The following is a 24975-nucleotide window of genomic DNA, read 5'->3' on the forward strand; positions in this document are numbered from 1 at the left end:
ATTGCCCTAAGGGATGCATTGTTGAAGCAGAAGAGAAGAAAATAATAGGCACACAAATGTACTATTTGTTTTAATTTCTGTCCTTTTATTGAGAGCAGCACCCAGCGCACAAGAAATGAACATACATAATACGGGCAAAACATTTCGCAAGCACAAGTCCCATGAGCAAGCAGAACGAACTGTCTTGCTATGTGACAAGGTTAAGCTTCACGAACTGTACTGGGGTACCTGCACTAAGGTGTCTCATAAGAATTCTGAAAGAAAATGGCCAGTGATGTGCCCCATTACAAGAGGCCTAATCTCAAAAGACCAGTGCATGCTCACAACTCTAAACAGAGTGAAAGGCTCATTAAAACGTGAGGAGTGTTGAAGAACGTCAAGCCACAACAGCTTATATAACACTGTGCCAACGAGCATTATATTACGGCTGACACAAACAGGCTGCTAGTGCTGCCATACGTTTTAGTTTCTCTGAATGCAGACCACATTCCAAAAAGAAAGAAAAAGGGGATAAGGCTTGTGTTGTAGACACAGGCTCGTACATACAGCCGGTGCACATCTCTTCTACGGGCTCCATGCGTAGACATGTTAACATGAAAACTGTGGCTGCAAATATACTCGATAGGCAGTGCGAAGCCGACGATACTATGCATTCTTGGTGCTATTGGAGGACACCAGAAAGGCTTTTTAAAAGGACACTAAAGAGAAAAATTACTTGAGCTGCGTTGGTAAACTACCCTTTCACAATACCAAAATAGCCACTCTTACTGTGACAAGTCACTTGGTAATCCAGAAAAGACAAAAACGAAAGATGGGCAGTGATGCTGCCTTGAAATCGCCATACCAGTTCTATGTGACGTCATGAATCTTGATGCAGTCTGGTAGGACCTAGTTAAATTATCAGTAAAAATGTACTTGTATTCGAAATGAGCCAAGGACTGAACCATAATGTACGAAAAGCAAAAAAATACTTTGTGACCCGTCATGTCTGGTCGACGTACTGGCACTTGGTTTCCAGCGCAAAATTCAAAAATGAAACTTTGACGATAATTTTCTCTCCTAATAATCAACCTATTACTATGAAATCAGCAAAAGCTCAAGGATACTTTGTCAATCTAAATTGATTCAATATTTCTCTTTAGTGTCCTTTTGATGGTTGTGAAGTTGCTGTAGCAAATTCACTTGCAAACAGTATGTATGTGTTTTAAACCACCTTTAACCCAGGTAAATTGGCTAACTTCCCTGCAAACGGAATGCCGACACTTGCTTAATATGTCATAGTGGGTCTCATTACTGTGAATGATGACTTAAGCACTCTGAAATAGAAGCTGACCTAATACCTTTGTTTGCATTTGTGAACATAGTTTTCATGTGCCATTATTTTGTTTGTAAACATGAAAACAGACAGAAAGGGAAGAACAGGCTAGCAACTTCTATTGGAAGGTGCATGATTCCAACCTGCTCCTCCAGGAGAAGGGGATAAAAATGGAAGATAGGAAGAAAAGGAAGAAAAGAAAGAACAAGGTGGTACATTATGAAGGCTAAAGTAAAACTGCCAGAGAACAGAGCCTGGTGGTTGCACCATGCAAGAAAACTATTTTTCAGTGTTAAAACTTTTTAGCCCTGAAGAATCATGCCACAGTAAACCGGTCTTCAATGCGAGAGCTGTGCTTGTCAACTTAGTGCACCGAATAAGCTGCCACTATGGTGGTTTCTGAGCGTGACAGCATGTAGCACCTGAGCAGAAACTTCCCCGCATTTGGTAAGATATATTCTTTATACTAGTAGTAAAGAATCGACTGCACATAAGTCACATGCCCAGGCAGAGAGTTTTAAAATATTAGTAGACTGTTCCCAAAGCACTGTTGGGTACAAGTCTTGAATATGTAGCAACAACAGAGCTTTGGAATAGTCAATCAGTGCATCTCATATCTGAGGCTTGCAACAATGGCAACATAATTAAAAAGGCGCAAGAAAGAGAAAGCTGTTGTCCTATTCCAGCTATTAAAAGACTGCTACAGTAGGGATTTGTATAGCAGGGCACAATGGAATAGTTCCACCCATGTCCTTGTTTACTGGGAAATCTTGATTGACAAACACAAACTGCATACATAAAAGCATCTGGACTGAAGGTCACTGGTACAGGTTGAAACAACATAAAACGTCCAGGTTTCAATGTTTACTGTGGTTTTTACTTGGGTTGCCCTGCATAGCTTTGCACAAAAGCTGTTTCACAACATTTATTTACACTGTGGTAGCGCCAGTGCTGGCGATGACCAAGATCGCCTGAGCACTAGTGAGGAGAACAAAGACAGACAATCTCTGGTTTCTCTACCTTGTGCATTAGTAATTTTCACTACAACACACATAAGCACGCAGGTAGCTGGAGCTACTTCCAACAGACTCGTATGTACAGGAAGAAGCGATAACATTCACAAGAAAGTGCTGATGTCATGGCCAACAAACACTTTAACACTCGTTAGAACTCTTAACACATTTGGCACGCAGAAGTCTGATCTGCAACACTACCTCTGTAGAAGTGTTCACGCCAACAGTAGCTTTGATGTACCAACCAGCTATGCAAGCATTCAGTGAACAAAACCTAGTAGCTTGAAATGGCCAGCACTAGTGTACTGTGCAGTATGTGTACTCGCAAACAGCAAGCATGTTGGCTGGGCCACGGCATGACATGCCTTTCCATGCTATATATATATATATATATATATATATATATATATATATATATATATATATATTACTGTAAGATTAATGCTTCTTTTAGCCTCCGAAAACACATGTAGAAAGCTCACATCACCTCTGTTGCCATGCTTTTGAACATGTGTGCAGCAGGCTCACAACAGACGTGCAGGAAGCGTTCCTTGGAAAGGTGTACAGAATGTCGTCTTTCCACCAACACAGAATTGCCACACTTGACACAGTGTACAGAAAGTAAAATTTCTTATGCTTGCAGTGCTATCAGCATAGTTTATTTTACCTTTGAACATGCTAAACACACAAAAAAAAAAAAACTATTTAGTGCTAGATTGAGCTCGAGGTGGATGCAGTGAAAGTCTCGAGATACAGCTTGCTGCTTTGCCTGATACATTAGAAAAAGTGCACCTAAAAGCATGTGCTAGCAGTGCTCAGCATTATAAAGGTGTTTCTATAATGGTATGCATGATATTAGCTGATGATTACAACAGGCTTTGAGCACCAAAGGTGCATCCCCAAGGCAGCAGACTGTAGCTCCAGACAGCAAGCTTGCAACATTACCACTGGGTTACATGCATATGCAACTGCAATGAAGTGTCTGTGCTAACAGTTAACACAGGAGTTCAACAAGCATGGTAAAGGCAGGAAGCACAAGATTTGAAATACACTTTACTGCATGTCATTGTGGCTTTATGTAATAATTACTTAAAGGCTAACTTGGAATTGCAAATTCATTGCATGGCAATTGGATAGACTCTCAGTGGTACTACTTTCAAGGCATCGCATTGAATAGATTTACAATGCCAAATATGGCTTGCCCGTGATATTCAAGCATTACTCACATGTAGTGATGCGAGTGCACTAGGCAATTGTCATTTACACGGCATAATATGTACTGCGACTTGATGGTGAGAAAGTTCCCGAAGTTAAAACATTTAGTTGTCATAATCAAACATGGTGATTTAAACAGGCAACATAGCTGTCAGTGGAAATTATTCAAGAAGTCTCTAAATGCTCAGTTTCCTTGACTAAGGCTGGTGCATTTGCCATCAGTCTCATGGTGGTCAAACACTTCAGATGTCAGGCCACATTTCGGTGACATTTGTGTGACATTAGGAGTTTGATAGCAGTGCGAACACATTCAACAGCTGCATTCAACACATGGATTCAGAACCCTGTGCAGTGGTCTTTCAGGAGTCGCAGCTAAACCACTGGGTACAAGTTGGCATCAGAATCCTGAAGCAGCCACTCAGCCAAGTTTTTGCTGCACAGCAAGTAGTTGTAGTATGGGCACTAGGAGCTGGAAGCCATCTTGGATGTAGGTGTTGCTATTCGAGGCCTGCAACAGAATGATGTCTCATAAAGTTCACAGTGGTTGCTTACAATATATGGCCAAACAAGGAATGGGATTAGCCTTCTAAATTGTGAATTGATGTACAATAGACTCCCTTTGGGATGGATTGTCTGGTGAGCTGAACAAATCGGGTAAATTTGCTCTATTTTGCATACATTAAGTAGACTTCTGTTAAGAAGAATCTTTAGCTCGGGCCGAACTCTGATGCCGCCTATTCATATACATGTAAAATGCAGAAACGCTTTTCTGAGATAACCACTGGGCCTATTTTAATGAAATCTGTTACATTTGAAAGAGAATGTTAAATTCTAGCGACTATTGGAAGCGGAATTTTCACTAAGGCCCAAATTTTTCAAAGGGAACTTTCAAAAAATGATGAAACACTTTTAATGTCAGGCTACATTTAGGTGACATCTATGTGACGTTACAAGTTCGACAGCAGTGCCAACATATTCAACAGCTGCATGGAAGCATGAAGTTTACAAATTCGTAGCTCTGCGCTGAGAACAAATATTGCAGTTCTGTAAACTGCACCCATTGAGCATCCAAAGAGGACAAATTTGATTTATCAATTTACATCTTACGTGAATTTGCTGCATTGTTTATGAGAGTTTTTCCAAAGTCCTACTCACATATTAATGGTTTGAGAGCCATATATAATACATCAATTTTATCCGCTTTAGATGTACTATTATATGCGATTAACAGAACTGTGATGCCCTTTTTCCTTTCCAGAGTTACACAGTCGTTAACCTCAGTTTTGTTTTCTGAAAATTTATGATTTGCAACAATTTTTATTTAACGATTCACGGCCTAAATAATAAATTTGCTGTCAATTGTCATTACATTTTAACTTTTTTTTTTTAATGCAACAAACCATCAAATTTGGTACAGTGGTTGCAAAAAAAAAGAAAAATGATTTCTCCTTTCCCATGTATTTAGATAGGAGCCCCCAAGCTAAAGCTTCCTTTTAAGATGAACAGATCTTTAAGCAGTAGACACACAGAACATGCGTCTATACATATATTTGGTGAATTTCCCAGCTTCAATGCATCCATGTCCTCCCGCACAAAAATGGCAGTGTTTTCTCAGCTTAAATGCATACCATGGTGCATTTGCTTTTCATGGTAAATGCAAGAAACACATTTTAGCTGTAGTTATGATGAAGTCATTATGCAGAGTAAACTTGACACACAAATTCCTAAGATGCTACATTGGAAATATGTTGGAAAGAAATCCCATGCAACTTTAAGATTTCTTTGTATTCATCGTTAGAGAATGTCCACATTATAGTATGCTCAAATGGGAGTGAGCTTTCTAGCAGTCTTCCCATAAAAAAATATCAAGTTGGACAGATACACAAGAGAAAGTTTAATGGTAAGAAGGACAGGCAAGTTGGCTAGCCCCAAATTTCGTTAATGAGCTATTACACAAAAATTATGGCTTGGGCTCACAGATTGATATTTTAAAACTTATTGTTAACAAATTCTGCACATAAAAAGCACTGAAATGTCTTGTTTATGACAAAGAATGATGGTCCCTCGCCAACTGCAAGGTTAAGACTGGTGTTTTGCCATCCAGTGCTGCATACTACTGGAGCATTAGTTTTTTTTAAGTAAAGAACACATATTGTGAAACTCAGGGTTACAGACCGCGTATATGGTTTTTAAAGAGTATAGTAAAAGTTCTGCGTGAAAGTATGTCTTGGCAGCTGACCACCAGACTTGATAAACTTGGCGAAACCAAACTAAACCCTGGCAAAAAGCAACATCTTGCCTCGCTGTTTAATGCTGTCCCTAGCCTCCCACCTATGAAGCAATGAGCTGTGCGAATTTTTATTTATGCATCCTCATAGTTATCATGGTCATCCCTTCTGAAATAAAGATGGGCTTCACTACTCCTACATCTCACCTCCAAATAGATATTTGTAATCAATGGTGTAACTGAGTCCGGGTCTTCCGAGTCGTCCTGCAAAGACAAAACATTTTTTATGCTTTCGTTGTGTGTACATTATTTTATTAGAGTAATGGCAAAAACACGCAGGTTGGCTTACGGCTGCTGTGTTGAGGCAGCGCCCACACTGGGCGGACAGGATGGCCACTTCAGTACAAAGGACGGCAGTCAGGCTGAAAGAATAGAGAGAGAGAGATAAGTGTACTTTACGGAACTGCAAGTAACTTAACACAACTCATTCTTGTCATAATCACATGTTCTCACACACACTTCTGATTTAAACTGGCCCTGTACATTTAATGAAAGAAGTGCACTAGTTCTGGGGCCGTGAAACATTCTTATTGTTTGCTTGTTTGTGTGAACAAAAGATACTGTAGCCCCAAAATAAGCTCATGGGATGCAGGTCTCATGACAAACGTGAATTTCTGCTCTGTTTAGGCATGACGATTCTACTTTAATGGATCCCTGTGTAGGTTGTAGATACTGCTACAGAATGAAATAGAATTTGAGGTGATGTGTCCAACCTTCGCCGAAATTCGACTTATTCTCAAATCCAGTGTCCTGTAAACTTTTGTGGCAGCCTGTACATCTGCTGCTCATGTGGCTGACCTTAAAGCACAGCTCTGCCTCTCATTTTTATACATGTGCAAAAGATTACTTTTGCGTGAGAACACAGTGACATTTGTTTAATTGCTCAGTCATTGGCAATGCCTATTACTTGGTGCTGTTGGGACCTATCATCGTGTAGTGCAAAGGACTCCAATGAATGCAGTAAGTGTGTATGATGTCAGGGGACAAACCCTGTCAGTTGAGTAGCATAGTGCATAGGCGTCCTGTCAGGTGAAGTCTTCACAAGTAGAAGTTCGGCAACCTTGTGGTACAGCTCCATGGTCTTGGCTGTCATTTCGGCCATGGTCTCAATGCCTCGCCTGTAAACCTCCTATAAAGAAATGAAAAGAAGCCAAGTCGGATCCCTGATTGCAGTGGCTATAAAGTGTCCAGCAAGCAAGCAAACTCGGTTATGGAAACGAGTTCTATGTATATTGCAGACAAAAATTTAAGCAAGCGACACATCAACATCAACCAATATTTATGCTTAGCAAATGCGAAATGTTGTCTTCCTTCTAAATAACTAGGGGGGGAAAAATTGCCCCCAAACATCCACGCTTATACAGTCGACACACGTTGATTCGACGTTGACGGGACTGATGAAACTGATAAATTATCTGGCGGGTCGAATTAAACAATATGCAGAAAAACTGTCAAAGTGGACCCTTCAGTTAGCTGGACCACACACGCGAATGACCCAAGACTCGGACCCAGCATGGGCAAACATTCATTTGGGTATCCTTGCATGGTAAGTCGAACTTCCTCAATCTCTCAGCTTGTCTCCAGTGAAGAAAACCTTTCCTTGCATTTCTGCTAGCTGGCATTGTTGTGCAAAAGGAGCAATAAATGCCCCACTTCACACTCTCCTTTTGTACATTTGTGCTACAGTGTTGTAATTTCCTTTGCTGCAAAAAGCTGCTCAATGCCACAATGTAAATTAGACGTGCCCTTACCTTAGCGTCCACCTTTTCTCCTTTTTCTTGGCGTGCCATGCAGTCTCGAAGCCACTCTCTGACTTCAAGGTCAGTCTGCACAAAAGTGAGCAATGTTTATGGCACTGATATATATATATATATATATATATATATATATATATATATATATATATATATATATATATACATACATACATATATACATACATATACACACACACACACACTTCCATGTTGTTTGCTTTCACTTAATTTGCACATGTGCCAACAGCTTCATGAAAATCACTTCCAGGCCTTTGGTATGTGGCTGTAGCAAACATGCTGGCACAAAAAAGACGCCCGCAAGTTGAATCTTTCGCATGACAGGGCTAAAGAAATAAGCACAAGAATACCAGCTTATCTCTCAACACACTGGCACCCACTGCCACTTTTTGCACGAACTCGCTTGGCCCTGTTGCTGAGTGCGTCCATACAGCACCAATTTGAAGTAAAGTATGCACCATAACTATGATACTGATGTACCCACCCAACGCCTGACGGGTGCTGTCAAAATTTTTTTTCACAGCTAGATGTACAGCGCGGAATAATACAGTGCAGTGCACTTTCACGTGTAGCCAATGCAGCACACCTCCCAATTCTTGGCTGTGTGTGCAAGCCGCAGGGAAATTTAGCTTTTTTTTCACATGTTCTTGTGATATCCAGGCTTCTGACTCACTTGGCCCTGTTGCTGAGTGCGTCCATACAGCACCAATTTAAAGTAAAGTGTGCACCATAACTATGATACTGATGTACTCACCCAACGTCCGACGGGTGCTGTCGAAATTTTTTTTTCACAGCTAGATGTACAGCGTGGAATAATACAGTGCAGTGCATTTTCACGTGCAGCCAATGCAGCACACCTCCCAATTCTTGGCTGTATGTGCAAGCTGCAGGGAAATTTAGCTTTTTTTTTCACATGTTCTTGTGATACCCAGGCTTCTGACTCACTTGGCCCTGTTGCTGAGTGCATCCATACAGCACCAATTTGAAGTATGCACCATAACTATGATACTGATGTACTCACCCAATGCCTGACAGGTGCTGTCAAAATTTTTTTTCACAGCTAGATGTACAGTGTGGAATAATACAGTGCAGTGCATTTTCACGTGCAGCCAATGCAGCACACCTCCCAATTCTTGGCTGTATGTGCAAGCCGCAGGGAAATGTAGCTTTTTTTTCACATGTTCTTGCGATATCCAGGCTTCTGCTTGTGACTACATGTTTGCTTGTCATTTACAGACATTGTGCTGCTGTGCAATGACTGGAAACTTAAGTGGCACAAGACCAAGCTAAACAGCGTTGCCTACCTCTTTCAGCTTCTCCCCTCTAAGATTGAGGCCAATTTCGAAAAGGTGCCCTGTCAGCAACTTTTCAAACTCTTGTTCAAGCTCGTCATCTGCAACAAGGGATAGAGAAAGAGGCAGTTGTAGAAGACTGCAGTTTTTACCAGAATGGTGTAAGTGATGTTGTTGGAGCATGAAGCAACAGGCTTGTAGGTGCTCAAAATTACTGTTCAAGTAACTGAACACAACATGATTCCAAGGTAAGAACAAACATGTCTCGAGAATTATAGCAGCCAAGTTGTTGTTCTTGAATTTTCTGCACTTTCTGAAACAACTGGAGAACCGAATGTTCTCTTCACATGGTTTAGCAGGTGAAGTTTACACCACCTACACTGTGGCACGGAATTTCAAACAAATGTGATCTCTGCACTAGTTCCAAGCATGCTTTTGTTTTCTCTTCTGACTGACTGACAGCTTGTGTTTATGCAACAGAACACAACTGGGAATATTTAAATAAACAGAGTGACCAGAAATCTAATCGCCTATGTAATCTGAAACATGTATTTCTGAAACTTGCAGTGCACAAACTGTTTATTCAACCCAATAAAGCCAAGTTCCTTAAAAAGAAAAGCATGGCCATTATATCTAAATGCTTCGTCAAGGTTACATGGCTGTCAAGCATCACAAAACACTCTACATTTGCCAGTCTGTCAGAATCCTATCTTACAACTAGCAACGTGCCACAGCATGACTAAAAACTTATATGTTGGTATATACTGGGTGTTTCTGCAAAGACTGCCAAAATTTTTAATGATAACCTGTGGCAGATAGTGCAATTCTAGTCATTGGACTAGATTACTCAAAGAGGTGAACATTATTTTTACACGAAATCAAAATGCATAACTGACTACTAACTAATGTTCACTAATTACCTTACGGCACTCACTGCAATTTAGAAATTGTGGCCGGTGAAACTGAAAGGTATATTCAATGGAAAGAACTCTGTAGATGACATCATTTTTGAGATATGAGCCATAAAACTTGGGGTTAAAAATGGACTGTGGTATCACTTACTTTATCTAACAAAACGCAGTTTTATGCATTGGAGCACAAAAGTAACTGGACTGCCAATGTATCTTTTTGCTAAGTTTGGGAATTAACATCTCAAAACTGGTGTCATCTTGACGATTAGTACTAATTGGATCTGCCTTGTGAACCCCCCAGCGACAGTTTGTAAACTGAAATATGTGCCATAAGTTAATTAGTGAAAAACTTCATTAGTATTTTTAGTAATTATTAAATATGCATTTCAATTGTTCATGCAAACGTCTACCCTATTGAGTAATCCAGGTTAACGACTAGAATTGTGCTCTTTTCCACAGGTGATCTTTAGAAATTCTTGGCAGTCTTCACAGAAACACCCAGTATACACATGGAGAACAAAATGACAAGTGAAAAAAACAAGATGGCAAAGAAGCGAGAAAGAAACAACACAAGCATCAAAGCAATAACCACACGCGGACGACACTTTGATGGCACCATAAAGTGCTATGGCAACCAAATTTGCAGTAGTAAAAAAAAAAAAAAAGAAAAAGACATGTTCAAGTGTATGTTTGCCATAAAACATAGTTACCATTGGACAGACAACAAGACTTATGTTTAGACAATGCGCATTCATTCACCTTTGGAACCTTAAAAGAACAAGCGGTTTTTATGTTAGATGTAGCTTAACAAATGTGTTGTGCTATATATGCTCTACTGTACCGGCTTTTGCCAACAGCAGCTATACACAAAGCATGCAAGACAGACGCAGGTCTCCAACAAAATGATGCATTTCAGTCACACTTGCAATGTCACCTGGAGTGTCGTCAGTCGCAGGCAGGCTCTCACAAGTCCTCTTGATTTTTTCTAGCAGAGCATTCAGTTCGGCCTTTTCTTCTTCTCCGGCTTCCATCAGCTTCTGCTGCACTGCTGTCTTCCGTTCCCCACAAAGCATCTCTAGGGCCTCCAGATGCACAAGACCTGTAAACGAATAGGGCATATACAAGCTGTTATTTTTTTCCTTATTTATTTACATTACAAGCCTTTCTCTGGATGTTATAGATTGGGAGTTGTCAACAACTATGCAATGCACACAATGGAAAGAAAAAACGCAGATGGTTCTTGCAACTGCTTTTCATAACTGATAGAACCAGTGTTTTCAGATATTCAAATTTAAGTTTACGCTTTGTAGACTGAGAAGGTACGGGCTTATAAACAGATATGGTACCTAGGTAGTTTTAAAGACTACCTAACTACTATATTTTGCATTTCACATTGTCTTAAATAATGAAATTTTCTTTGTGCACAATTTATAAACAAAGTATGCATGTGTGAGCTCAACTTGTCTTTAGTGCTGCATTGCAATGCGAGTCGGCATGGATGAACAGTACAAACATTTATGTGTCCACCTAGCACATAAGATGGAGAAGGTTAAAATACAGCAGCTGATGCAACATGTGGGGCCTAGTCTATCAAGCTCAGAATCTTAACTTGCAGCATTTTTAATGCGAGAGCATGACTTGGTTCATTGTACCACTCCACCGTCATCAGAAAGCCATGGCAGAAAAACGGCACATAAATTATATCTTCTTCATCTAACTAAAAATAGAAAAAATTTCGCAGTTCCACCCAAAAGGCGAAGCATCGATTGCGATAGAAAATTAGTAGATAACTGTACGAAGTAAGGATAGCAGATGTAACGGCCGTATAAGCTTGTAAACATTCGCTTACTAACTAAATTAACAATGATAGAATATGTAAGCGTAACTCAACGAGGACGTAGGGAAGAAACACACGCAGAGACAACGCTGTCTTTGTGTGTCTGCTTTTTTCTGCGTCCTTGTTCACTCACGCTTACACATTCTATCATGGATTCAAACCAACTAGCCTCTCAACGTGTTTTAACTAAATTAATGAGCACGGTATCACATGCGCACACGTAAACATGAACACATCTTGCTTGATGACAGCGGAAACTGTCTGCTGGAGTTAGGAATCGCGGCAGTGGCCGCGAGCCAATTGACCTCCATGCGTCTGTCGCTTCAATGCGAACGAAACGTCGAAAGCACAGCATTTACAAAGCTAGCGGCACTATACGCACTCTGCAAACATCGCAGATTGCTTTGAAGATGAGGCCCGTATGGGCACTGACTTTGGTCACGTCGCAGATCGTATTTAAGACACACGAGCGCCAGCAACGCGTCTTAACGATGTCCACCAAAGGCGTCTACTACTGCACCCGCAATTCACGTGGCCAACGCCGTAGTAGACGCTGCGGTTGTCTCCACTCTGTACGGAGCGGCGAGCGAGGAGGACATTGAGGCACCCTAGCAGCCGCCGGAGAGGGCACGCATCTGGCCGGCATTCCTCAATTGCGCACGTGAGATTGAACTGCGTTTGCCGGCTCACTCTCACACGCTTTCACTCATACAGAACCTCACGATGATGGCGACGGCAGAAATGTGCCTGGAGTGTCCATATAATTGCTATCAGAATAAAATAAAAGTGGCCACAGTGAAAATTCAATCCTCTGCCCCACCGCCACAGCTACCACTTCGTAGCCGAGCACGTTAACCACTGCGCCACCGTTATATTGCACCACCATTGCAACAGGTGACAGTGATGAATACCTTCGAGGCTGTGCACATGGTTGGCTCTGCCTAGCAGGCGATTCAATAGATGGCAGAGCAAGCACGGCGTGTTGCAGCTGTTTGCTCTTCCTTTAGCATTGTCAGGGACTCGCCGTCGCTGGAGCCCATGGCCGACAAAAACAAACAAGAGGCAATGCGCGTCAGGTACCCGTTGAATGACGATTACAAGGTCCCCCCAGAGTACTGTATGAGATGGAGTTTGCCTAAGAACCCGATGAAGAAAGGTAGTGTCAACACCATGGTGCCACTCAGAAAAGTCACCGCTGTCATGGCTCGGTAAAGTGGTGTCACTGTGCTGAAAATGTGGTGTCACTAAGAAAGAACACTCAACGCAATGTGCGTGAAACACTACTTTTAAGAGAACTTCACAAATATATAACTCAGCTGAGAGATCGCAATATGACCGGCTTGTGTCTTGTGTTGCGGCGACCTCATAAGCAGCAACATCACACTTGGAAACATAACTAACGCAGCAGCACTAAACTCAGCAACATTTTGCTGCAACACTAAACTCAGCGACGTAACTCAGCGACACATGCAGCAACAAGTAATGCTCTTGCATTTACGCATCATAAGAATTGCTTAGGAGCCCCCATGGTTCTTTTGTGCACTAGCTATGTGAAAGCTGCTCTCACCTTGGTGCTCATCAAAAAGCTTGCTGTAGTTGATCACTTCTTCAGCTTCCTCAGCCTTTCTCTCCTCGGCTTCTTTTTCTGCCTTCATCTTTGCCTCACGCAGAACCTTCGTACAAAGAGGCCAACAACACATTCAAAGATAGTCACAAAAGCACATGAAAGTAGCCTAAAATAGCCTTGTCAATAATTTCTACTGTGCCATGCAGAGCTCTTGTTAAGTGATGGCCATATAAGCAGCTTCTGTTACAATACTCGACCAATTAAGTGATATTCAAGTTTCACTAAGTTTCGCTTAGTCCTTGCATTCAGCAGAAAATCCCTTGAAGCCACTGAGTTACAGTAACGGGGTAGTGGCAAATGGAGCTAAAATTTTGAACACACAGTTCAGGTGGAGTTTCACATTTCCTAGGTTTGGCTATAGTTGCTCCTTTGCTGCACAAGATCGACTGCAGAGCAATCCTACCTCGGAGAGACTCGTCTTGCCCTCGAACATGCCCCTTTTCTTGCGCAGACCAGGGTCTCCTTCCGTCAGAATGTCCATGGTCTTCTTGCCAATCATTTCCAGTGTGTCAAGACCACCGCTCAACACTTTGGAACCCTGGTGCACACACAAAGAAGGAGGAAGAGAAAGAAGAAAGGTAAAGAGAACAGAATGCACCATAATTCAGATCGAAACAGTTTATTTGATTTTTGAGCCAGCTTTGTACTGCATGTAAACGACCTGTGTATGAAAGTGGGCTAAAGAAGTAAGGAAGCACTTTTCTCTTTATATGCAATTACCTATCAAATACTGATGGGCTAATTGGTTATTCATGACTTCATAAAGCACCACACTTGAAAACCATGGAGATGCACTAACAAAGAACAAAGCACTCAACAGAAGATATCGGTTTATTACTCAAGGATGCATTAAAGAAAAGTGAAGTTCTGGGATTTTATGCACAAAAACCATGATATAGTCACGTAAAGTAGCGAAGACAAAGACATTGTAGTGGGGCTGTGTCAGAGTCTCTCCTGTCCCTGTGCACTGCCCGTGTTACTGTGGCCAGCCACCACACTTCAGTTCTCTTCACTGTTCTCCACACTTGCCCACATGATGTCATTCTTGGTATTGACTTCTTGACTGCCCACTCTGCCCTCATCAATTGTTCTACTGGCATTCTGCGGCTCGAACTGCCATTGTTTCCTGATGACGCTGCATCACGTAACACTCGCTTACGTTCTGTGGAGTTTCTACGACTACCTGCTCCTTCAGCCAGCGTTTCCCCCAGTCCCTGATGGTGGCTATGTGGTCGCTCACCTCACAGATCTGGTCCTCTCGCGCATCGCACTTACTCACACTACAGTGGTTGTTGCAAACAGAACGATGCTTCCAGTCATCAACTTTTCTACTTCAACCCATATTCTTCCACAAGGAATTTCACTAGCCGAAATGTCACTGCTGGAAGAATGTATAGTTGTGCATTCGCTGCCGATGATGAGACCGTGCCCCAATCTGTCCTACTGGCACCAACCAAGGCACTTCTGAACAAAATGATATCCTCCGACCTCTTACCTTACCAACGTGAAGCACTCCGTGCTGTCCTATTTTCTTACCTTGACGTTTTTGATGTTGAGAACAGTCCACTAGACCATACACATGTCGTGGTCCACTGCATCGACACTGGAGACGCCAGCCCCCTTCACAAGCACGCTTACCTATTGTCTTAATCTGAGCGCCAAATCATCCAAAAGGAGGTAGAGAAAATGCTTGACAAAGCTGTGATATAGCCTTCCTCTAGCCCTTGGGCATCCCTTGTGGTGCTTGTGAAAAAGAAGGACAACAGCTGGCAGTTTTGCATTGATTATCGCCATTTCAATCGGGTAACGAAGAAGGATGTGTATCCTCTCCCTCAAATTGATGATGCGCTCGACTGCCTCCACGGTGCCAGCTATTTCTCAGCACTAGATCTCCACTCGGGATACTTACAAATTACCATCAATGACCACAACCGCGAGAAGACCACTTTCATCACACCCGACGGCCTCTACCAATTTAAGGTCATGCCTTTTGGGTTGTGTAACGCACCTGCAACTTTCAAACGCATGATGGACACTCTTCTACACAGTCTTAGGTGGTCGACCTGTCTTTGTTATCTGGTCGACGTCATCATTTTCTTGCCCAGCTTTAAAAGCCACCTCCCTTGTCTGTCAGTAATTCTCAACATATTTCGCCGGGCTGGCCTCCAGCTCAATACCTCTAAGTGCACCTTTGGGCGCTGCCAGATAAAATTACTGGGACACCTAGTTGATGCTACTGGTGTCCAACCAGACCCTGACAAAGTCCGTGCCATCCGCGCGTTCACGGTTCCGTGGTCTACGCATGAAGTACGCAGCTTTCTTGGGTTCTGCTCTTACTTTCACTGCTTTGTTCTCAGCTTCGCGGACATTGTTCGACCCCTCGTGGACCTCCTCAAAAATGATGCAACCTTTTCTTGGGGCACGGACCAAGCAACTTCCTTTGCATCGCTGATTTCTGACCTCGCATCACCACCTATGCTGGCTTATTTTGACCCAGCTGCACCAAAGCACCAATGCAAGCGGCCATGGCATAGGTGCTATCCTCGCCCAAACACAGAACAAAGCTAACCGTGTGACAGCGTATGCTAGTCGCCTCCTGTCGCAGTCGGAAAAGAATTACACTATTACTGAGCAGGAGTGCCTAGCTCTCGTCTGGGCTGTCGCGAAATTCCGTCCATACCTATATGGACGACCATTCGTGGTCATAAGAGGCCATCATGCGCTCTGGTGGTTCTCAACACTTAAAGACCCCACAGGGAGGCTCGGCCATGGGGCATTACGATTACAGGAGCACACATTCTCCGGTAGCATACAAATCTGTCAAGTTACACACTGACGCCGACTGCCTATCCTGTCACCCCGTTGAACCATCTGACCCCGACACCTACGTCTTAGCAATCACAGACTTCATCCATGTGGCCGACGAACAACATAGAGATCCATCATTGTTCTCTCTTATTGACCGTCTGCAATCTGGCACCCTCGATTCCTCACTCAACATGTTCTTGCTTCAGGATAACGTTCTTTACCGCTGCAGCATGCACCTCGACGGCGCAGAACTCCTGCTAGTTGTCCTGCATCATCTATGTAGAGATGCTCTCGTCCAGTTTCATAACGCCCCATCTTCCGGAAATTTAGGCGTCTCCAGAACTATTGACCACTTACAATGATGTTTCTTCTGGAAGGGTTTTTATCGTTCCGTTTGCTGCCACGTAACATATTGTGACTTGTGTCAGCTCCGCATGAAACCTGCGATTCAACCTGCTGACCTTCTGACCGAGCCGTTTTATCGAGTGAGCCTGTATTTGCTCAGCCCCTTTCCAATTTCCACGAAAGGCAACAAATAGATTGCAGTCACTACAAATTATACTATGCGATATGCACTTACTCGAGTGTTGCCAACCAGCTGCGCCACGGATGTAGCCGACTTTCAACTGTAAGACGTCATCCTCCAATACGGTGCTCCACGTCACCTACTCACAGATCGCGGTCGGTACTTCATCTCGTGTGATTGACTATCTACTTTGATCATGTGCTACTCATCACAACTTCACCACCTCATCACGCTCAAACCAATGGACTCCCCGAACGCCTCAAGCGTACATTTACCAACATGCTTTCCATGTACATTTCTGATGATCACCACAAGTGGGACGTTGCCCTTCCGTTCGTCACATTTGCATAATACTCATCGCAATCATCTCTTTAGCCACCATCCCTTATTACCGTTTAACTCCTTGCTCCCTTCTGATCCGGTGTCCTTGTCCACGACTTCCTATGCGCAAGATACCATCACCGTGCGCTCGTTGCGCGCTCAGTAAACCGCGCTCGGCTCTCGCCATTGCAGACCGCACAAAAGTCTATTTACGATTGTCGACACCGGGGTACTGCTTTTCCACCCGGCTCTCTCGTCCTTCTCTGGCTCCCATCTCGTCGTGTCGGCCTCTGTGAAAAGTTAATGTCGTGGTATGCTGGGCAATACTGCATGCTGCGCCAGGTGACTCCTGTCAACTGTGAGATAACTCCCATGGCAGCGACTTCGTCGACGGCCACACCATGAAGTGACATTGTACAATGTTCCCGCTGCAAGCGTTACAACAGTGATGACCCATTTTGACCACAACCAGCACCGGGATGGTGCTTCACCGGCCAGGGATAATGTCACGAACAGTGGCGAAGACAAAGACATTGTAGTGGGGCTGAGTCAGAGTCTCTCCTGCCAGACTGAAGGAGCTGCTAAAGCCTGTGTGCCCTGTGCAGTCTTGACTAGCCAAGTGCTAGCCGTTTACTGTTGAGTGAATACTCCCTGTAACAATATGATTATGAGGCATGCCATGGTGGGGCACTCTGGATTAATTTTAACCATCTGGGGTTCCTTAATGTGTACCTAAATCTAAGTGCACAAGTGTTTCTGCATTTCACCCCCACTGATATGAGGCCGCCACAGCCATAATCCAACGTGCAACCTCGAGCCCAGCAGCGCAATACCATAGCTGCAGTGGGTAAAAGCACACATTATGTGAGTGCTCGAAAACACGTTCTGCAAAGGCTGCTTTGAAATCAAACATCTAAGAGGTGTCTCAATTTTTTCCCAGAAGTGAAATCAGTACAATAAACCTCAGTTAACTAGAAGCTGTAAAAACTGGAAAAAACTGCAAGATAGTGAAGTTTCCAGATAAGCGAAACCATGAAAATAGAAGCCCGCTGGCCGCACATAGACTACATGGAGCATTTTTGAAGCGCTGCCAGTAATGTTCTTGATTACATTCACGAGCATGAGGTTATGGCATTACTGGCACCGGGCCAACACAGCATGCTTTGAACAAAGGATCAACCACACTGCTCCCACTGTAAATAAATATGGACTGCCAAATGACTACAGCTGTGGTGATTGTTGCAGCCAGAATAATTACAGACTATGATAAAATGCAATGTCTTGCAATGCATTTAGCAAATTTACACATGCGAGCCCCTCGTGTTGTCTTAACATACTTTACACATGTATGCATGTGTGCAAATCGCAGCTGCCTTATGTGGTAGCATATGGTGTAAAATGGTAATTAGTACAATATGCAAAGGATAGCTAAGCAAATTAAGCTCCCATAGATTGCACACCAAGCCATAGTAACACCTGTAACCCAACTAGCATCGTCTTAGCATGTAAGGCCAACAGTAATAAACAGTATTTAATAATGGGTGCTTTAAGTGTAGGGCGTAGGATTCACTTACAGTGGCTTCAATGGCTTTGGTGATTGCTGTGACACCACTGAAGATGCCACCAACTCCTGGGCTGTCGTGCCTCTCCTCAGTTTGATCAGCCTTGGACTGATCTGCATTGCAAATTTCATGAGTGCCTTATTTCCAATTTTATTTCAATAAAGCCAAACCTCAATATAACAAACATGAATATAATGAATCATTAAATATAATGATGTGAAAATAAAATTTGTAATTTTTTTTCCCGCCGATGTTACCATGTATGTTTATAGCAAATATTGGATATAACACAGGCATTTTCGTCTCAAGGTGCAGCCGTAATGAAAGCACTGGAATAAAGCGTCGAATCTGTGAGACACTATGCCAAGTTCAAGCACTTTCATTTTTGCATAAAGATAAATCCTCACTACCTATGTAATGTCTCAATAATGACACATTTGAAAAATTCAAACAGGATGGGTGTCTAAAATGAAAATAAATGTAATGTTACCAACTAAATGACTGGTGGCACTACATTACTCATGAAGTACGAAAATTTTTTTTATATCAATGATCAATCGCAGCTGACTACATACCTGCATCACAAGTGGCTTGGCCTAAGGTAGCATCTGGCTGTGTTTCGATTCTCGCAGTTTCCAGTTCCTGAGCAAGTTCTTCTGGATTTGGAGCACCGAGTGTCGACTCTACCGTCTCAATGACAGTGCCAATACCCTGTGCTAGATTGACAGTCCACAAGAAAACATATTTAAAGACATCTTTTTAATCTTGCAAATACTTATAAACACGTTTTATGTGATTTCATTACCAGACTTAACTTTCCTCCTTAAGTAAGCAAGAAGTGCAGAAACAAACAGTAAGATCGGAAGCAGCTATATTTGCTCCTCATTTTTACAGCATTAGCTGCTGTGGAGTTGCAGGCAGCAGCAACATCAGTCATTAGCATATTAATTCTATTGTGGAACTGTGGCAGTTCCACAAGAGGATCACGCTAGCACATATATTTTAACACTGGTATGTATAGTGTCTACTGAGCTATAAATGTTGGTAAGCAACATACCTTTATGCATGCTTTACACGTCAAAATCTAATCACCCCAGAATCATCAGGATGCATGCTTAAGGGTAGTGTTCAAAATGTACTCTTTAGTGAACTAATGTGCTTTACGACATGTATGCACAGTAACTACTGAATACTGATAATATGAGGATCCTGCCAACATGTAGTATCACTCTGCATAATGTGTTTGCTATGCCTGCTTCTCGAGAACAATTCTGCACAATGCTAGTTGCGTGTGTCCTGGACAGCAATGTTAACACATTAATGGTTCTCAAATATAGTTATGTGTAAAGTAAGTACACAAGACTCCCTAGTCCTTTTTCTTTAGCTCTGTTCTCAGTGCCTAGACATGTTAAGAGAATGGACAGCTTTTTCACAGCTTTATCAAAGGATAGATGAGTACAAGTCATGCCATCTTCACTTACAGACTTGGTTGGTGAAGGTGCTTACTGATGTCGCAGCTGTTGACAGAATGGACGATCCCCACTTTCCAAAGCCCCAGTTGATTGGTGAGCTCTGCAAAGCAAGTTCATTATAAAATACCAACAAGTTCATTACACTTTGCTATAGTACCAGTAAGAAAAAAGAAGCTTGCAGTTATTATACTCTACTGTATGAATATTTGACTTGGAATGATCATGCAGAGCTTACTGCCACCCCTATAGCTAAGGTTTACAGAATGTTCTGTAGACTTCAATATGTCATAGCACATAATGTCAAATAAATTATTTATAAAACCCTATGTTCCTCTCACTTAACATATTGCCATGTGGTGTACGACTACAAAAGCAAGCTTACAAAAGTTGACTTACAAAAGTTAAAATCAGTACTCTGAAACAACTGTATAATCTTAACCTTGCTATAGGATGTCAAAAATATTTCCAATGCAACCATAGTTTTTATCACTTAGGTAACCTTATGTACCCAGGCTGGTTTCACATGACATTAGAAAGAAAGAAAAATGGCGGTTACCTTTCCCATGTACCAAATGTGGATTCAGTAGATTATCATTTCGTGCACCAAGCTTGCTCAACAAAATTGCAAAAGATGGCACTAGTACAGAAACAAATTTCTAAGAGCACACTAAAACAATATGTAATCAAACACTTTATTTTAAACAAGTAAACATGCATAACATTTTCTATAACAGTGTATTATACAGACTGCAAGAACCCTTTTTCTTCATTTTGCCTTTGCAATTGTAAGTTGATTTGCAGGTGCATTTGCAAATGCTTTATTGTATGCACTTGAGTAGATTTAAATGTTGTTTTTTGTATATGTAAATTAATTACCTTGTATTTAGAAGGTAACACTGATTATGAAAGTAAAATATATGGCTTGGTATTCACATTAGGACACTGGTGTATTTTCAGTATATGTAAATGTATACTATTAGTCTCATTTTTGGTACATAATGATGCGAAACTGCCTTATGAAACTTTTACAGTGAAGCTGTATAAGGCTAGCCGATTCGTCCGTCCATCCGTCTGTCATCTGTATGCCGAAAACTCCTTCGGCGCAACGCCATGCACATGCGAGGAAAAGAGAGGGAGACGCGTGATTGGCTGTGCCAACAGTGACGTCATTGCTCTCCATCGTAGCCAAGCGCGCACAGCAATTTCTGCAGCAGCAGCTCCGAAACGGGTAGGCCACACGTCATGAGCAGGCAGCTTTCGATCAGCAGTGCTACGAGCAGAACCGGGAACTAGCTCGTATACTTTGTGCCGATGCTGCAGCCCAGGCACAAGAACAGGCTTGTGCAGCCTAGTGCAAGCAGCAACTGCGTACTGAGGATCCAGCAGCCTACCAAGCCGTCATTTAATGAACCGTCGGGATTAACCCAGTGATAAACACTGGGGCTGCACATCTCAGCTTCGCTGGTTAACCATCTGTATGGAGTGCTTGATCTATGTGGTATAATTTTTTTTTTTTTTGCAGTATACTTATATTCTTTAACTGTGAGGCTTTTCTTTCTAGGAACCTGTATGGCTTTCCTTTGTAGCAATTGCTATGAACGGGTGGATGCCCAATTTTCCCTTTATTATTATACTAATAACAGACTGCATTATTGCAGATACCTCTTGGGCCACTGACTTTTGGCGAACTGAAGACACAGACAGAAATAAGTAACGAGGATGAATTGCCAAATCAGGTATAACAGCAGCACCAACAACATCACAACAAGAGTTACGTCTTTTTTTCTCTGTGCGGGGGAGGGGGGGGGGTAGAGTATAAAATTATTGCATTGTTTTATATCTGTATGTGAGGTAATGCTGTTTACAACAAAATATGTATTTTGTGTGCCACAGTAGCATTCATATATTTTTTCTCCATGCCCCCCCCCCATTTCTTGTGTAACGTTACGCAAAAGTGGTATCTACACAAAATAACTGTATTTATGCAGTGTACCTGCATGCTATTTCGATACCAAGGATAGGTGCAAAAGAACCTCTGTCAAGCTTCTACATAGCAGCTTCTAGTTCTTGTCCTCATTTGTTAGATTCTGATGCTGTAATGAATGCCAGATAAAAGGTTTGGGCGCTAAGCTTAAGTGGCAGGTCCATGTTCAAGGTGAAACTGATAAAATGGCACAACAGACAAGATGGTAAAGTCTCACAATGGTGGTGGTGTTCTTGTGGCCTGTTAAGGAATATTCTTATCTGCCTATGTGCGTACTCTGCAAAATGTCAGCAGTAAGAGGAAACTTACTTCCATTTGGAAACCAAGCTACACATTGTGAGTTAGGAACCACTCTTTTTGTGATTAAGATAATTAAAGTTAAAGCTGTTCTTCCAAATATTCAACAATAATGTTGGAATTACTAAGGAAACATACCTAAAAACCATTTCACATTTCTCCCTAACTGTTTTTCGTCCAAAGAGCATCGCAGAATGAAGCAAGCTGCCTGCTGTCCAAGTATGCTGTCAAAATAAATGTAGACTTGTTTCTATCCATGCTACAAATTCTCCTTGCTGCAACGGCCACAAGCAATGGAGGGTAATTCTTAAATAAAGAAATAAATAACATTTTTAAAAATCTGAAACATCAGTAAAGTTGGGCAATGTACCACAAGAGATGCATTCTTCATAGCAGAAGAGGAAGGCGTGTCTGCTAGCATGCCTTCACTGGTCCTGAACAACTAAGAATTGTGTTTAATGTGTTTAATGAAAAATGAGAAACAAGACAAACTGACACTATTACATGAGTTACACATACTATGAACACTGTAGCCAGAATTTGTGATAGCTGCTCAGTGTGCCAAAGTTGAGAGTTTGCATTTGTGTGTATGCAGCTGATGTGCCTGTGTTTTTGTGACTTCCGTGTGTATGTCCCTTTTTTACTGTAGCAACAGTAAATGTGTACAGTCTTGAGCAAATATCTGCAGACCACAAGTCAAGTCGTTCTGCCTACGTCCGCCTCTTCAACCAACGCAACGTATTGAGACAACTTCACATTGTACAGCTGTACTAATAGAAATTTATATTTTTGGCTGGTGCCATGGTTGACTTTTGCTCCTGAATATACATATAAGTAATCTATTATTCCATCTAGGGTCTACCTTGAAGTCCTAATAAATTACTGCCACGCCAAAAAATACCAGCTCACATTTCAAAACCATTCAGTTGCTGGTTATGTGCTTTGAAAAAAATGTCAGATAAACCTCAGCACAGTATGTACAAAATAATTTTTAGGCATGCATGTGCAAGGCAAATGTCAGACCTATGATAAGCAAGTAATCGTCCTGATTCTTGAATTGACCGGCTAACCACAAGTCAAAGAATCGTGCGCTGGCATCAAGGTGACACGGAGTCATCATCACAGACAAAGTAGCCAAAATGCTCCTTTATGTGAATGGAGTGAAGACTGCCAATTTATAATGAAGGTGAAAAAATATATCAGACACCTTCTTTTTTGTACTTGTATGAACCATCAAAATCCTGTTAAGTAAGGTTCCCTTTTCTTTTTTCGCTATAACTGTAGTGATCCCATGTTTTGACGATTATGCATAAAAGTTTGCCTTCAAACCCTGTCCACAACAAGCTAGATTTGTTCAGCTTTATTTTTTCTTCCTTCTGGTGGTTTCGACAAAGAAGCAGGTGGTGAAATATGGAATTTGTTTTGTCAAAGCATCTGTCTTTAAAGCTACATAAAGAGCTCACTGGTCTAGCTGCTATGGTGCGTAATTAAGGCGTAAACTTGGACGAGTTGGTTGAAGCTCATTATGAAGGCAGTGCAGAGGAAACGGCGACATAGAAACAAACGAAGCGCTATTCCACTGCCTATGCTATATGCTTCTCCGTGTTAATTGCCTTCTCTGGGATGTCGTTGCTAACTTAGAATGCCTACAGTTGCAATGGTTCCGAAAGGTGCACTTCATTTTCATGCTCCGAGATAGAGAGGTGAAGCGAGCATACCTTGTCATCTCTTGAAGCGACCTGCGCAAGGCGCTCCAGGACGCCCATCTCCTTCTCCTTTGCCGGTGGTGTCTCTGCCGCATCATCTCTCTTAGGCTCGGAGCCAGCTTTGACGTTGCTGTCAGCTGTCGCAGTGGCCTGTTTCTCACCCGCAAGATTGTTTGGCGTGATCTGCGCGACGTCGGCTGCACCGATTTCGGGAGGCGGTCCGTCCCCCTTGCCTTTGCAGTCGCGCACGGGCGACTCGCTCTCTTTGATGTCGCTCAGCTTCTCGGACGTAGTTCGGCTACGCCTCTTCGGCTTCGATTCATCCACGTCCTCGTCAGCGCTTTCGAAAGCCTCCTCAGACTCGGACATCTGAAACGAAGCAGTCAGAGACACAATTAAGTGGCCACTCCGATCGACTCGGACAACGACGCTTATGCGAAACTCAACAAGTGATGCTGAGCATCACTAATTCGTCTTCTTCTTGTGTGTCTGCGCTAAGCGCTGAAATTTTCGTAACGCGTACGAGCTGCTCAAGATAAAGTTAATACTCGCAGAAAAGAAACGCGCAGCATAGCTAATCACATCCTCATGGCGACACGTCAATTCAACAAGGAGCAGCATCCGCAGTTTTGGTACCGAGCATACGGGTGGCGATAGCAAACGCTCTGGAAAAGAAGCGGTAGCGATAATCCTACCTTTCCTTTTTTTTTTTGTGTGAGTGAGGGCTTCTGTCAAAATAAAGATGATTAACAGCAGCTTGACCTGCGTAACACACGTCCGTTAATTTTTACGCCAACGGTACTTTCCTATATGCTCTTGCTCTTCTGCTGCACCAAATGGCGCAGTGCTGCCCCATCACGGATGAAAAGCAAAACAGCTTGGGGCTCAGAGGCGCTGGCTATGGGTCATAGAGAAAGAAATTGATAGGTTCTTCATTCTATGATAGATATGCGCTGGCCGCGCCGTCACAGAACACCTGGCGCCGTCCCTGCCCCCATAAAGTTTCTTACAAAAATAAATTTTTGTA

The 24975-nt window shown here is 42.4% G+C and overlaps 2 protein-coding genes across 4 annotated transcripts in view; one reads left to right on the forward strand and one right to left on the reverse strand.

The window, feature by feature from the left end:
• Mys45A (SDA1 domain containing protein Mys45A) overlaps positions 1 to 74 on the forward strand; it is a 32112-nt gene extending 32038 nt beyond the window's left edge. For both annotated transcript variants that reach the window (XM_055073588.2, XM_050183666.3), the window contains exon 20: positions 1 to 74. In XM_055073588.2, coding sequence (XP_054929563.1) covers positions 1 to 45 — 45 coding nt within the window. In that variant the 3' untranslated portion in view covers positions 46 to 74.
• LOC126536873 (protein FAM114A2) lies at positions 63 to 24769 on the reverse strand. Of its 2 annotated transcripts, none has more exons than XM_055073589.2 (14): positions 24644 to 24769; positions 23961 to 24317; positions 19971 to 20061; positions 19065 to 19205; positions 18502 to 18602; positions 13676 to 13810; positions 13213 to 13318; positions 10743 to 10907; positions 8910 to 8998; positions 7582 to 7656; positions 6820 to 6959; positions 6120 to 6192; positions 5978 to 6034; positions 63 to 4051 (listed from the first exon to the last, which is right to left on the reverse strand). In XM_055073589.2, the coding sequence occupies exons 2-14, from the start codon at positions 24315 to 24317 to the stop codon at positions 3962 to 3964; spliced, it is 1620 nt and encodes a 539-aa protein (XP_054929564.1). In that variant the 5' UTR covers positions 24644 to 24769; the 3' UTR covers positions 63 to 3961. The 2 variants fall into 2 exon arrangements, with proteins under 2 accessions (XP_054929564.1, XP_054929565.1); XM_055073590.2 differs by lacking the exon at positions 24644 to 24769 and adding an exon at positions 24396 to 24595.
• Positions 24770 to 24975: the final 206 nt, after the last annotated feature.

This window comes from Dermacentor andersoni, chromosome 4 (genome assembly GCF_023375885.2).
Source record: "Dermacentor andersoni chromosome 4, qqDerAnde1_hic_scaffold, whole genome shotgun sequence".
Classification (NCBI taxonomy): Eukaryota; Metazoa; Arthropoda; class Arachnida; order Ixodida; family Ixodidae; genus Dermacentor; species Dermacentor andersoni.